The sequence below is a fragment of the Oncorhynchus mykiss genome, chromosome 3, assembly GCF_057628025.1.
Source record: "Oncorhynchus mykiss isolate SJ-2025 chromosome 3, ASM5762802v1, whole genome shotgun sequence".
Lineage (NCBI taxonomy): Eukaryota > Metazoa > Chordata > Actinopteri > Salmoniformes > Salmonidae > Oncorhynchus > Oncorhynchus mykiss.
The window spans coordinates 17,932,893-17,946,984 of NC_143024.1; the positions used below are offsets into that span (position 1 = coordinate 17,932,893).

At 45.7% G+C, this 14,092-nt stretch overlaps 1 protein-coding gene across 5 annotated transcripts in view; it reads right to left on the reverse strand.

Annotated features, from left to right (window-relative positions):
* LOC110507788 (ATP-dependent translocase ABCB1) overlaps positions 1 to 13,640 on the reverse strand; it is a 32,548-nt gene extending 18,908 nt beyond the window's left edge. For 2 of the 5 annotated variants that reach the window (XM_036967168.2, XM_090223291.1), the window contains exons 1-10: positions 12,506 to 13,637; positions 11,956 to 12,025; positions 11,677 to 11,746; positions 10,724 to 10,880; positions 10,086 to 10,134; positions 4,669 to 4,860; positions 4,185 to 4,356; positions 3,973 to 4,097; positions 3,392 to 3,563; positions 3,167 to 3,280 (exon numbers count right to left, since the gene is read on the reverse strand). In XM_036967168.2, the coding sequence (XP_036823063.2) occupies positions 3,167 to 3,280; positions 3,392 to 3,563; positions 3,973 to 4,097; positions 4,185 to 4,356; positions 4,669 to 4,860; positions 10,086 to 10,134; positions 10,724 to 10,880; positions 11,677 to 11,746; positions 11,956 to 12,017 (1,113 nt within the window). In that variant the 5' untranslated portion in view covers positions 12,018 to 12,025; positions 12,506 to 13,637. Of the gene's footprint in view, positions 1 to 3,166; positions 3,281 to 3,391; positions 3,564 to 3,972; positions 4,098 to 4,184; positions 4,357 to 4,668; positions 4,861 to 10,085; positions 10,135 to 10,723; positions 10,881 to 11,676; positions 11,747 to 11,955; positions 12,121 to 12,505 lie in introns of all 5 variants that reach the window. The other 3 variants (XM_036967169.2, XM_090223280.1, XM_090223269.1) reach the window with 3 other exon arrangements.
* Positions 13,641 to 14,092: the final 452 nt, after the last annotated feature.

Consider the following 14,092-nt stretch of genomic DNA (forward strand, 5'->3'; position numbering starts at 1 on the left):
TGGGCTATTTACAGCTGCAGCGATCGGTTAGCTGCTCAGATAGCAGATGTTTAAAGTTGGTGAGGGAGATAATAGTCTCCAACTTCAGCGATTTTTGCAATTCGTTCCAGTCGCAGGCAGCAGAGAACTTGAAGGAAAGGCGGCCAAATGAGGTGTTGGCTTTAGGGATGACCAGTGAGATACACCTGCTGGAGCGCGTGCTACGGGTGGGTGTTGCCATCGTGACCAGTGAACTGAGATAAGGCGGAGCTTTAGCTAGCATGGACTTGTAGATGACCCGGAGCCAGTGGGTCTGGCGACGAATATGTAGCGAGGGCCAGCCGACTAGAGCATACAGGTCGCAGTGGTGGGTGGTATAAGGTGCTTTAGTAACAAAACGGATGGCACTGTGATAAACTGCATCCAGTTTGCTGAGTAGGGTATTGGAAGCTATTTTGTAGATGACATCGCCGAAGTCGAGGATCGGTAGGATAGTCCGTTTTACTAGGGTAAGTTTGGCGGCGTGAGTGAAGGAGGCTTTGTTGCGAAATAGAAAGCCGACTCTAGATTTGATTTTAGATTGGAGATGTTTGATATGAGTCTGGAAGGAGAGTTTACAGTCTAGCCAGACACCTAGGTACTTATAGATGTCCACATATTCTAGGTCGGAACCATCCAGGGTGGTGATGCTAGTCGGGCGTGCGGGTGCAGGCAGCGAACGGTTGAAAAGCATGCATTTGGTTTTACTAGCGTTTAAGAGCAGTTGGAGGCCACGGAAGGAGTGTTGTATGGCATTGAAGCTTGTTTGGAGGTTAGATAGCACAGTGTCCAAGGAAGGGCCAGAAGTATACAGAATGGTGTCGTCTGCGTAGAGGTGGATCAGGGAATCGCCCGCAGCAAGAGCAACATCATTGATATATACAGAGAAAAGAGTCGGCCCGAGAATTGAACCCTGTGGCACCCCCATAGAGACTGCCAGAGGACCGGACAACATGCCCTCCGATTTGACACACTGAACTCGCGGCAGCTTTCCAATCCTTGGGGATCTCAGATAATATGAAAGAGAGGTTGAACAGGCTGGTAATAAGGTTTGCCACAATGGCGGCGGATAGTTTCAGAAATAGAGGGTCCAGATTGTCAAGCCCAGCTGATTTGTACGGGTCCAGGTTTTGCAGCTCTTTCAGAACATCTGAAAACAACATACATTATACCATAAAATACTACAGGCCTATTGTACTGCCGGTAACTATTTTTCAACCAATATGGTGCGTGAGAAGAGTATCCTGGTTTATACAGCAGCATAAACATCCCCTTCTGAAGACTCCCTGTATTCCTGACTGCTCAGTGGGGAAAGATGTGTTATTCTACTGTGTGTTAAGCACTCTACAGAGTCCCAACAGTTTCCCCATTCACACCATAGACATTATATAAGTAGACAGTAATTCCAGCTGGAATTCAAGGCCCCATTCAGAGCAGCCCGCAGCTAAAATGGTGGGCCGAATCAGAAAGGCTTGATTCTGGTGGGAGTGTGGTGATTGGTGATTGGGGACTGTGCCTCCTGCTCTCTACGCCCCTCCCACCACCCTCCTTCTTTCCATCAGACCTCCCTCCCTCTATGAGTCCCCCGTCTCTCTCTCCCCCCTCCCTCTATGAGTCCCCTGCCTCTCTCTCCATGAGTCCCCCACCTCTCTCCCCTCCCTCTATGAGTCCCCTGCCTCTCTCTCCCCTCTCTCTATGAGTGCCCCACCTCTCTCCCCTCCCTCTATGAGTCCCCTGCCGCTCTCTCCCCTCTCTCTATGAGTCCCCTGCCGCTCTCTCCCCTCTCTCTATGAGTCCCCACCTCTCTCTCCCCTCTCTCGATGAGTCCCCCGCCTCTCTCTCCCCTCTCTCGATGAGTCCCCCGCCTCTCTCTCCCCTCTCTCGATGAGTCCCCCACCTCTCTCTCTCGATGAGTCCCCCGCCTCTCTCCCCCCTCTCTCTATGAGTCCCCCACTTCTCTCTCCCCTCTCTCGATGAGTCCCCCACTTCTCTCTCCCCTCTCAGAGGGACAATAGGAGAAAGAGTGTTAGCCAGAGGGCAGGTTTATCTACGTGTTAGTTTAGCCCTGTTTATTTACACAAGTTTTTGTGTTACAGAGCATGAACAGTACGTGTGTGTGCCTGTCTGTTACAGTGTGTGTGTATGTTTGTGTGTCTGTACCAGGGAGTGTGTGTGTGTGTGTCTCTCTCTCGCTCTTTCAGATCTTACAATATGTAAGTTCCCCTGGGTACCTCACCCTTCCACAGTTTCCCCTTGTTTTTGTCTTTGGTGTGTGTGTGTGTGTGTATTTGTTTGTGTGTGTGAGTGTGTGTGTGTATGATTGGGGGGAGAGTTCAAAGAATGTAACTTTGATTTCTCTTGATAGTAAAAAGTTAGTTTTGCAACCCAACATTTTGATGGTCAGGATATTCATATTCAACCACGCTCCCCAGTGTGTATATACTGTATGTAAGCATGGTAAGAGCAGCTCTGTCTGTCTGACTGTGCGTTGTAAACTCAAGTCATCGTGAAACATTAACAATCGTGAACCATTCACAAATGCACAGTGAACTAAGAACAGTCCATTCTGCTATAACCACAGTGATGCTTTTTGTGTTAACCCTGATCAGCCCAGAGTGTGTGTGTGTGTGTGTGTGTGTGTGTGTGGAGAGGGTGTGTGTGTGTGTGTGTGTGAAGAGTGTGTGTGTGTGAGGAGAGGGTGTGTGTGTGTGTGTGTGTGTGTGTGTGTGTGTGGAGAGGGTGTGTGTGTGTGTGTGTGTGTGTGTGTGTGTGTGAGGAGAGGGTGTGTGTGTGTGTGTGTGTGTGTGTGTGAGGAGAGGGAGTGTGTGTGTGAGAGGGTGTGTGTGTGTGTGTGTGTGTGTGTGTGAGAGAGGAGAGGGTGTGTGTGTGTGTGTGTGAGGAGAGGGTGTGTGTGTGTGTGAGGTGAGAGTGTGTGAGGTGTGTGTGTGTGTGTGTGAGTAGAGGGTGTGTGTGTGTGTGTGTGAGTAGAGGGTGTGTGTGTGTGTGTGTGTGAGTAGAGAGTGTGTGTGTGTGTGTGTGAGTAGAGAGTGTGTGTGTGTGTGTGTGTGTGTGCGCGAGTAGAGGGTGTGTGTGTGTGTGTGAGAGGAGAGGGTGTGTGTGTGTGTGTGTGTGTGTGTGTGTGTCTCACATTGTCGATGATGTTGTAGACTTTGTGTGCCGCTCCCCGGGCACTGGCGAAGGCCTGGACATTAGGAGAAGTCTGTCCCATGGCAAACGCCCCGATCAACACTGTGAAGAACACCTACAGGACACAAATAAACATCTCTGTGTGTGTGTGTGTGTGTGTGTGTGTGTGTGTGTGTGTGTGTGTGTGTGTGTGTGTGTGTGTGTGTGTGTGTGTGTGTGTACTCACGGTGAGGACAGTTCCAATGGTGTATTCTCCAGATAGGATGAGTGTGCTGCCGTACCAGAAGGACAGAGCGTAGGACAGATAGATCATCAGGAAGGTGAAGCCCATGGCGATGTTAGCAGAGATGGCTTTACGGATCCCCATGTTCTTAGCATCCTCCAGGTTTTTCTCGTACCTGTGGTACAAAACAACACACACACACACAGAAACGCACAGGGATTGAAAGAGGGAGAAAAAAACAGAGGGAATGAGAGAGCGAGAGAGAGAGAGAGAGACAGAGACATAGGGAATGAGAGAGAGAGAGAGAGAGAGAGAGAGAGAGAGACAGATGGTATACATATACAAACACACCACACTAATCCAATTGTCCTCCTCACTGATGGTTTTATACAGAGTGGTGTGGACTGGTCTATCCACTTATAGAACAATAATAACAACTACTAACTGCTCAGGCTAATGGTCTTCACAGCAGCAACAAGTCCTTTAGGAACATTATCCTGGTGACCCGTCTGTTGCCTTAGTTACCGCTCCTTTAACGTTAGCAAAATGTCTCCATTCTACCCCGCTCTCTCTCTCACACACACCTGGTTATCTCCTTCTGTTGTCCACCGAAAGCGAAGACTGTTCTGACAGAAGAGATCACCTCCTCAGCCACGGCTCCAGCTTTAGCATAGGCACTCTGCTCCAGGGATGTGAAGGACGTCAGTACCTAGAGACACACAATGGAGAAAGACAGTCAAGAGAGGTGTGTGTGTGTGTGTGTGTGTGTGTGTGTGTGTGTGTGTGTGTGGCCCACCTTGCTGAATATAAAAGCAGAGAAGCCCAGCACAGGGCTGACAGCCAGGATGACAAGGGTGAGCTTCCATCCTTTGCTGAAGCCGATGATGAAGGAAGCAATGAAGGTGGTGAAGGACTGGATCAACATGCCCACCTTGTCACCTATTCCCTCGTTGATCTTATAGATGTCACTGTGGAGGGGAGGAAATACCGAATAAAACACATACACTCACACACACACACACACACATACACTCACACACACATACACACACTCACACACACACATACACACACACATACACACACACACACTCACATACACGCAAACACACGTACATACACACACACACATTCACACACACATAGATACACACACATACACACACTCCACATATTTGATTGAACAGGGCTGTTTAAACCCTGAAGCTACATCCAGATGGTATCAATGTAAAACACCTTCCCCTATAAACGCCAATCCATTCCTATAGGTATCTCCTCACTCTGTTAGGCGGGTGTTGAGTTCTCCCGTCTCGTTGACGTCGAACCAACCGATCTCCTGCTGCATGATGCAGTGGAAGAAGAGCTTCCTGAGGCGTTTGACCTGCCTGCCTGCCGCCAGGGTCCAGAAGGCCACCTGCATGTAGGCTGCTACCAACACCACCGCACCCATTATAGAGTAGTAGATAGCATGGCTGGAATACAGACATACGGCTGGTCAACACACACACATCCAGACATACAAAACCTTAATGATGGTTTGTAGATAATTGGGGCACAGGGGTACATGTTATGGAATGATGACTTTGTAAACATGACGGTGACACATGACTGTTCGTGTGTTTACATTACGCAGGTTAATCTATACATATGAATCTATACAAAATGCCATCCATTATGGAGTAAATAGCAAGGATACTGAGGCACAAAGGCAGAGAGGTAAAGGTGATCCCTTGAATATACCATTTAACATTACAATGTATTGTATAGGGAAGTAGCTCCTTATCTGGGGCCGGATCTTTCAATTCTGAGGCTCTGTATCTGTTCACATATCTGAAATATGTCAAATCGGTGTGTTTCAACGTTCTGTGGTTCAAAATAAAAGGTCCCACACAATCCTACCCTATGACATCATTCATGTCACGCCTGCTCCCGCTCTCCCTGTCTGGCGCTCATTATGCGCAGCAGCGCTCATTGGACTCACCTGGACTCCTTCCCTTTGTTGATTGTCCTATCAATAACTGTCTGCTTCCCCGTGTGTTCCCTGTGTCTGCATTAATGTTGTTGTGTGTTCTTGTCCAGACGCTGTCCTGTCCTGTTCCATGTTGGTGGTTAAGTAAAAAGCCAGGGTGGAGTGCAGTTGTCCTGCTCCCCGCGTCACCGCTTCATCTCATTGTGTTTACTTTAAATTACATTTTTATATCTTTCATCTTATCTTTTTAACCACAGGACATAAAAACACTGTTTTCACACACAGTGCCTTCGGAAAGTATTCAGACCCCCTGACTTTTTACACATTTTGTTACTTTACAGCCTTATTCTAAAATGGGTTAAAAAAATAAATTTCCTCAGCAATCTACACACAATACCCCATAATGACATCACAATACCCCATAATGACATCACAATACCCCATAATGACATCACAATACCACATAATGACTAAGCTGAAACAGTTTTTTTGAAATTATTGCAAATTTATAAAAAAACTAAAACAGAAATACCTTATTTACATAAGTATTCAGATCCTTTGCTATGCGACTCAAATTAAACTCAGGTGCATCCTGTTTCCATTGATCATCCTTGAGATGTTTCTACAACTTGATTGGAGTCCACTTGTGGTAAATTCAATTGACTGGACATGATTTGGAAAAGCACACACCTGTCTATATAAGGTCCCACAGTTGACAGTGCATGTCAGAGGAAAAACCAAGCCATGAGGTCGAAGGAATTGTCCGTAGAGCTCCGAGACAGGATTTTGTTGAGGCATAGATCTGGGGAAGGGTACCAAAACATTTCTGCAGCATTGAAGGTCCTCAAGAAGTTTGGAACCACCAAGATTCTTCCTAGAGCGGGCCACCTGGCCAAACTGAGCAATCGGGGGAGAAAGGCCTTGGTCAGGGAGGTGGTCACTCTGACAGAGCTCTAGAATTCCTCTGTGGCGATGGAAGAACCTTCCAGAAGGACAACCATCTCTGGGGCACTCCACCAATCAGGCCTTTATGGTAGAGTGGCCAGACGGAAGCCACTCCTCAGTAAAAGGCACATGACAGCCCACTTGCAGTTTGCCAAAAGGCACCTAAAGACTCTCAGACCATGAGAAACAAGATTCTCTGGTCTGCATCACGGCCTTGCATGGCAACTGCTCGGCCTCCGACCGCAAGGCCCTGTAGAGGGTAGTGCGTACGGCCCAGTACATCACCGGGGCCAAGCTTCCTGCCATCCAGGACCTCTTTTATTTCACCTTTATTTAACCAGGTAGGCCAGTTGAGAACAAGTTCTCATTTACAACTGGCCAAGATAAAGCAAAGCAGTGCAACAAAAACAACAACACAGAGTTACACATAAACAAACATACAGTCAATAACACAATATAAAAATATATGTACAGTGTGTGCAAATGTAGAAGATTAGGGAGGTAAGGGAATAAATAGGCCATAGAGGCCTACAATTTAGCATTAACACCAGTGATAAATGTGCAGATGATGTGCAAGTAGAGATACTGGGGTGCAAAAGAGCAAGAAGATAAATAACAATATGGGGATGATAGTGGGTGTGGCAGTTGGGTGTGCTATTTACAGATTGGCTATGTACAGGTACAGTGATCGATCGGTAAGCTGCTCTGAAAGCTGATGCTTAAAGTTAGAGAGGGAGATATAAGTCTCCAGCTTCAGTGATTTTTGCAATTCGTTCCAGTCATTGGCAGCAGAGAACTGGAAGGAAAGGTGGCCAAAGGAAGTGTTGGCTTTGGGGGTGACCAGTGAAATATACCTGCTAGGGCGCCTGCTACGGGTGGGTGTTGCTATGGTGACCAGTGAGCTGAGATAAGGCAGGGACCTAGCATAGACTTGTAGATGACCTGGAGCCAGTGGGTTTGGCGACGAATATGTAGCGAGGGCCAGCCAACGAGAGCATACAGGTCGCAGTGGTGGGTAGTATTTGGGGCTTTGGTGACAAAACTGATGGCTCTGTGATAGACTACATCCAGTTTGCTGAGTAGAGTGTTGGAAGCTATTTTGTAAATGACATCGCCGAAGTCAAGGATCGGTGGGATAGTCAGTTTTACGAGGGTATGTTTGGCAACATGAGTGAAGGAGGTTTTGTTTGTGAAATATGAAGCAGATTCTAGATTTAATTTTGGATTGGAGATGCTTAATATGAGTCTGGAAGGGGAGTTTACAGTCTAACCAGACACCTAGGTATTTGTAGTTGTCCACATATTCTAAGTCAGAACCGTCCAGAGCAGTGATGCTAGTCGGGCGGGTGGGTGCGGGCAGCAATCGGTTGAAGATTATGCATTTAGTTTTAAAAGCAGTTGGAGGCCTCGGAAGGGGTGTTTTATGGCATTTAAGCTTGTTTGAAGGTTTGTTAACACAGTTTCCAAAGAAGGGCCAGATGTATACAGAATGGTATAGTCTGCATAGAGGTGGATCAGAAAATCACCAGCAGCAAGAGCGACATCATTGATGTATACAGAGAAAAGAGTCGGCCCGAGAATTTAACCCTGTGGCACCACCATAGAGACTGCCAGAGGTCCGGACAACAGGCCCTCCGATTTGACACACTGAACTCTATCTGAGAAGTAGTTGGTGAACCAGGTGAGGCAGTCATTTTAGAAAGCAAGTCTGCCGATAAAGAATGCGATGATTGACAGAGTCGAAAGTCTTGGCCAGGTCGAAAGACGGCTGTCTTTTATCGATGGCAGTTATGATATTGTTTAGGACCTTGGGCGTGGCTGAGGTGCACCCATGACCAGCTCGGAAACCAGATTGCATAGTGGAGAAGGTACGGTGGGATTCAAAATGGTCGGTGATCTGTTTGTTAACTTGGCTTTCGAAGATTTTAGAAAGGCAGTGCAGGATGGATATAGGTCTATAACAGTTTGGGTCTAGAGTGTCTCCCCCCTTTGAAGAGGGGGATGACAGTGGCAGCTTTCCAATCTTTGGGGATCTCAGACGATACAAAAGAGAGGTTGAACAGGCTAGTAATAGTGGTTGCTACAATTTCTGTGGATAATTTTAGAAAGAGAGGGTCCAGATTGTCTAGCCCAGCTAATTTGTAGGGATCCAGATTTTGCAGCTCTTTCAGAATATCAGCTCTCTGGATTTGGGGGAAGGAGAAGCAAGGGGGGGCTTGGGCAAGTTTCTGCAGGGGGTGCCGAGCTGTTGGCCAGGGTAGGGGTAGCCAGGTGGAAAGCATAGCCAGCCATGGAAAAATGCTTATTGAAATGAACGATTATTGTAGATTTATCGGTGGTGACAGTGTTTCCTAGCCTCAGAGCAGTGGGCAGCTGGAAGGAGGTGCTCTTATTCTCCATGGACTTTACAGTGTCCCAAAACTTTTCGGAATTAGTGCTACAGGATGCAAATTTCTGTTTGAAAAAGATAGCCTTAGATTTCGTAAGTCCCAGTCTATACCAGGCAGTGTCAGAGGAAGGCCCTAAAAATTGTTAAAGACTCCAGCCACCCCAGTCATAGACTGTTCTCTCTGCTACTGCATGGCAAGCGTTACTGGAGCGCCAAGTCTAGCTCCAAGAGGCTTCTAAAACAGCTTCTACCAACCAAGCCATAAGACTCCTGAACAGCTAATCAGATGGCTACCCAGACTATTTGCATTACCCCCTCCTCTCACTCTACGCTGCTGCTACTGTCTGTTATTATCTATGCATAGTCACTTTAATAACTTTACCTACATGTACATATTCAGCGTATGTGACAAATCAAATGTGATTTGATGTAACCAAGATTGAACTATTTGGCCTGAATGCCAAGCGTCACGTCTGGAGGAAACCTGGCACCATCCCTACAGTAAAGCATGGTGGTGGCAGCATCATGCTGTGGGGATGTTTTTCAGCAGCAGGGACTGGGAGACTAGTCAGGATTGAGGCAAAGATGACGGAGCAAATTACAGAGAGATCCTTGATGAAAACCTGCTCCAGAGAGCTCAGGACCTCAGACTGGGGAGGAGATTCCCCTTCCAACAGGACAATGACTTTAAGCACACAGCCAAGACAACGCAGGAGTGGCTTCGGGACAAGTCTCTGAATGTCCTTGAGTGGCCCAGGCATAGCCCGGACTTGAACCTGATCAAACGTCTCTGGAAAGACCTGAAAATAGCTGTGCAGCAATGCTCCCCATCCAATCTGACAGAGCTTTAGAGGATCTGCAGAGAAGAATTGGAAAAACTCCTCAAGCTTGTAACATCATACCCAAGAAGACTTGAAGCTGTAATCATTTTCAAAGGTGCTTCAACAAAGTACTGAGTAAATGGTCTGAATACTTATGTGAATGTGATATTTCAGTTGAATTTTAATATAAATTAACATTTCAAAGTTTTTTCTTTGTCATTATGGGGTATAGTGTGTAGACTGATGAGGGGGGAAAAAACAATTTAATCAATTTTAGAATAAGCCTGTAACATAACAAAATGTTAAAAAGTCAAGGGGTCTGAATACTTTCCGCATGTAGACACTGGTATGGTGCTGGAGATAATGAATAGGAGGTTGAAAAGTGGTGGAATTGCCCTTTAACTATGCAGTTCACCCTGTCTAGGTTATGAAAATAGATGAAGTCCAAGTTCCCGTGAGATACTGTGAGAATTTGCGGACTCACGGATACGGAGCCTCTGAAATAGATCCGGTCAAAGATCAGGAACTACTCCCTTCTTGGTAAACTGAAATATCATTGAGTCTTAGCCTCACCCCGTCATCTCCTCTCCCAGAGTGGTGTTGGAAACAGGGAATGTGATGTCTAGAGCAGGAAAAGATGTGACAGTTAGACAGTTAAAGGGCAATTCCACCACTTTTCAACCTCATGTTCATTATCTCCAACACCAAACCAGTGTCTACATGTGAAAACAGCCTGTTTCTATGATCTGTGGTTAAAAAGACAAGAAGAAAGGTCCTGAAAAAGTGTCATCTGTGACAAAAAAATGTGACTTTCAAAACCTGCATTGAGTTTCTAGCCAGAGGGTAATTTCTTGCTCCCCGCATCACCTCAAATCTCATATTGTTTGAAAATCACTGTTTTTTAAAAATGTTTTAGCTTTTTATGATGTCATCAGGTATAACTACTTAACTTTATATATTTTTTTAAAGATGTAGAAATGCGTTGTTTTCAGGCACTGGTATTGCGTTGGAGATGAAAATGAGGTTGAAAAGTGGTGGCGTTGTCCTTTAAGAGTGTGTGTGTGTGTGTGTGTGTGTGTATGGTTGTGTGCATGCTTGTGTGTGTGTGGGTGGGTGGGTGTGTGTGTGTGGGTGTGTGTGTGTGTGTTTGTGTATGGTTGCGTGCATGCTTGTGTGTGTGTGTGTGGGTGTGTGTGTAGGGACTGACTCACTGGTGAAATTATTCTGTGTCTGTATGGAGTCTCCTATGAAGCTGTCAGTCATGTCCCCAAAGACGATACACATGAGAGGGAGGACCGTTCCATTAACCATAGCCATGATGGTCCCCAGCACAATCATCAACCTGTCCCAACCATCAGCAAACCTGAACTATAGAGGCATGGGGGAAGAGGAGCGAGAATGAGGGGCAGGGTGGGGATATGAGGAAAGTGAGAGATTGGGAAGGATAGAGAGAAAGGGAGTGAGAAAGGGCAGGGGAGAGGGAAGGGGAGAAAGAATTAAAGGGGGGAAGGATAAGTGGAGAGGACAAAAGGGACAGAGATGGACAGATGAGCAGAGAGAGAAAGAGAACATATGAAGGTAATGAATACTCTGAGTCATTTTGTATGTAGAACTCCAGTATGTTTCTCCAGTGGTAGAGGCTCCTAACCAGAGGAAGTTTAACCAGCTATTCTACTGGCCCAGCAGGGGAACAGAGGAAATTCAATCTTCTGCTATTCTACTGGCCCAGCAGGGAAACAGAGGAAATTCAACCTTCAGCTATTCTACTGGCCCAGCAGGGAAACAGAGGAAATTCAACCTTCAGCTATTCTACAGGCCCAGCAGGGAAACAGAGGAAATTCAACCTTCAGCTATTCTACTGGCCCAGCAGGGAAACAGAGGAAACAGACCACTCCCAACCCCCCCCCCCCCCCCCCCCCCCCTATTTCCACATTCATGTCTGATCTCGGTTCCAACTTTACACACATGCAAGCACGTTGCACGCACACGTTCACATGCAGGCACACAAGTCACATGCACACACCTTCGCACAACCACCAACCCATACACACACACGCGTGCGCGCGCAGACACACACACCAATAATACCTCAGGGCCCTGATAATAAATAGTCTACAGTGTGTAAAGCTGGAGAAGTATGTGACAGTTTACCTCGGCTACTCACCAGAGCTATGGCGCCAATCATCGGCATCTTTGGCTCTTTCTCCCCCTTTTTCTCTTCATCTTTATCCTCTCTAGAAGAGACAGAATATATACAACATCATTTTATAAATCAATTTCATATAATAATCTTTAAACTTTAAAAACGGCAGATAAAGTTATTGAGTTAGTTAACTCAGGAACTAGACCGTAATTCCAATGAAGGAATAATAACACAAATCGATTGTTGACAAAATACAAACACCCAAAGACAACATTCTCAGCATAGCACCTAAATATTTACCCAATGTCTCCGTTTTGCTCAATCTTGACTTTGGCCACAGCTATCTCGTCCTTCTTGCCCATGTCTGGGTCTTATGGCATGTAGGAAACAATACAGACAGGTACAACCGTACAGGTGAGATCGCAAAGACGTGTAACGGTTAGATATTTAAGCGTCCTCAAGAGTCTGGGGAAAGACAAACTTTGACACCTGCAATAAAGCATTTAAGGGGCTAACCCACAGGCTTGAACTCATCATGGGCGTGCGTGCGAATTCATTGTTTAAACGATAACGAACTGGTTGCATGATACTGGTTCATGACATCTTGCCCACATGACTAGAATGAGATTCTATATCTATGGTCTGGACTCAGTAGTGAATTTACACCATCAATATGCCTCAGAAGTCTACTTCATATTTATTAGGCCCACTTTTGAAATAGTTGTGTAGTATAGGCTATAGTCTAGACTTGTCTTGTAGGCTATTAGAAAAAGCAGTTGACATTACAACGTGTACCGGAAGATCCGGTCGAGCGCATTACAAATACATAATGGTTATTAGATAAACTCACCGCTTCTTTCCCGCCAGTTGGTCCACTATCGGTGCTTACCCCCCAGCTCCGGTGCTGTCCTCTCTTTATCTGCCTCTGTTTCGCTCTCACAATAGAGAAACAAGGGAGGCAGCAGCGCTTCTCTTATATCAAAGTTACACGGGGGTGACATCATTTACTGCCGCGTGCCGCCCCTGCTCAAATCACACCTGATGTCCATCAAACGTCTGTCTGTCCTTGACTTCGACGTCAGGAGCTGCTTTAAGGGAGGCGACAATGACCTATAGGGTTATGGCTGAGTGTGTGAATTTGTTATTACGTTAGATACCGAACATGGCCATCTCACGTTGCCGCTATTTGAGAGACAACCACCGCTACTCTAAAAAAGTGATATTATTTTTCTCTCTCACAACATCGTGAACCAACAGTGGGCATCCATATAGCCAATGTCCAATCTCTTATAAAGAATGGAGAGCCTACCAGTTCAGCAAAATGAAGATCTTATTGACTGTTTCATCTATTGACGTGCCTAGAACACAGAGTGAACAATGACTATAAATGATCTAGGACTAGCCTATAGTAAAACTCCCCAGGGGTGCAGTGGGCAAAGGCACTGCATCTCAGTGCAAGAGGCGTCAGTCCCTGGTTCAATTCCAGGCTGTATCACATCTGGCCGTGATTGGGAGTCCCATAGGGCAGTGCACAATTGGCCCAGCATCGTTTTTAAATGACTTGCCTAGTTAAATAAATAAAAAATGTACTAGTTACTATCACACTCCAATGCCCCTTACCTCCACTTGTAATTGTTCAGCTTTAGGCCAAAACAGTTTCTGTTATTAATTACATTGAGAACACACACTGTAAAAAAAAAAAGAAACCCCAACAAATATATTGTTTCAACTAATTAAGTAACTGGTTCCACATACAATTTTTTTGTTTACTCTTTTGGAGCTAAGTGTTACCTGAACAACAACAAAGAATTGTTGGCCCAAACTTAGATCCAACTTGAGAAAACGGTGGCAAAAATTCAGTCAATTAAAAATGATGTGTTTGCTCAACTTGTTCATTCAACTATAAATGAACATTGATGATGTTCTTTTTCCTCCAGTCTGAGTTAGTGCTTTGTCTTGTTCACTCTGTTCTAATGTGTTCTGTCAGCTTGTGTAGCATTGAAAAGGGATAAAGACTCCCACACTGCCATTTACCTCTCTACATTTGTTAATCATTGTCATCATCAGGGATTGGTACAGGGTTCACATACCCACAGACAGACAGTATGGTGGCCAGTGAGTTACTCTTATTGATAAAACCATTAACTTCCCCTCAGAATCTCTCTGGCCTGTCTTGGCCATTGATCAAGCTGGAATGACTGGACATCAGACAAAATATTCAACCACTGAAGGACAATGGAGTAAAAAACTAATTATATCTCAATGACAAGCTAAACCAGAAAACATTTCTCTACTGAGCTTCCAATCTCCATTGTCCTCCAAGACTGTCTGAATATAATGTATGGTTGGACTGGTAGATAATGTCAGTACACAGTGAAGTGACAGTAGACATCTCCCCTCGTGTTGGACTGGTAGATAATGTGAAGTGAAGTGAAGT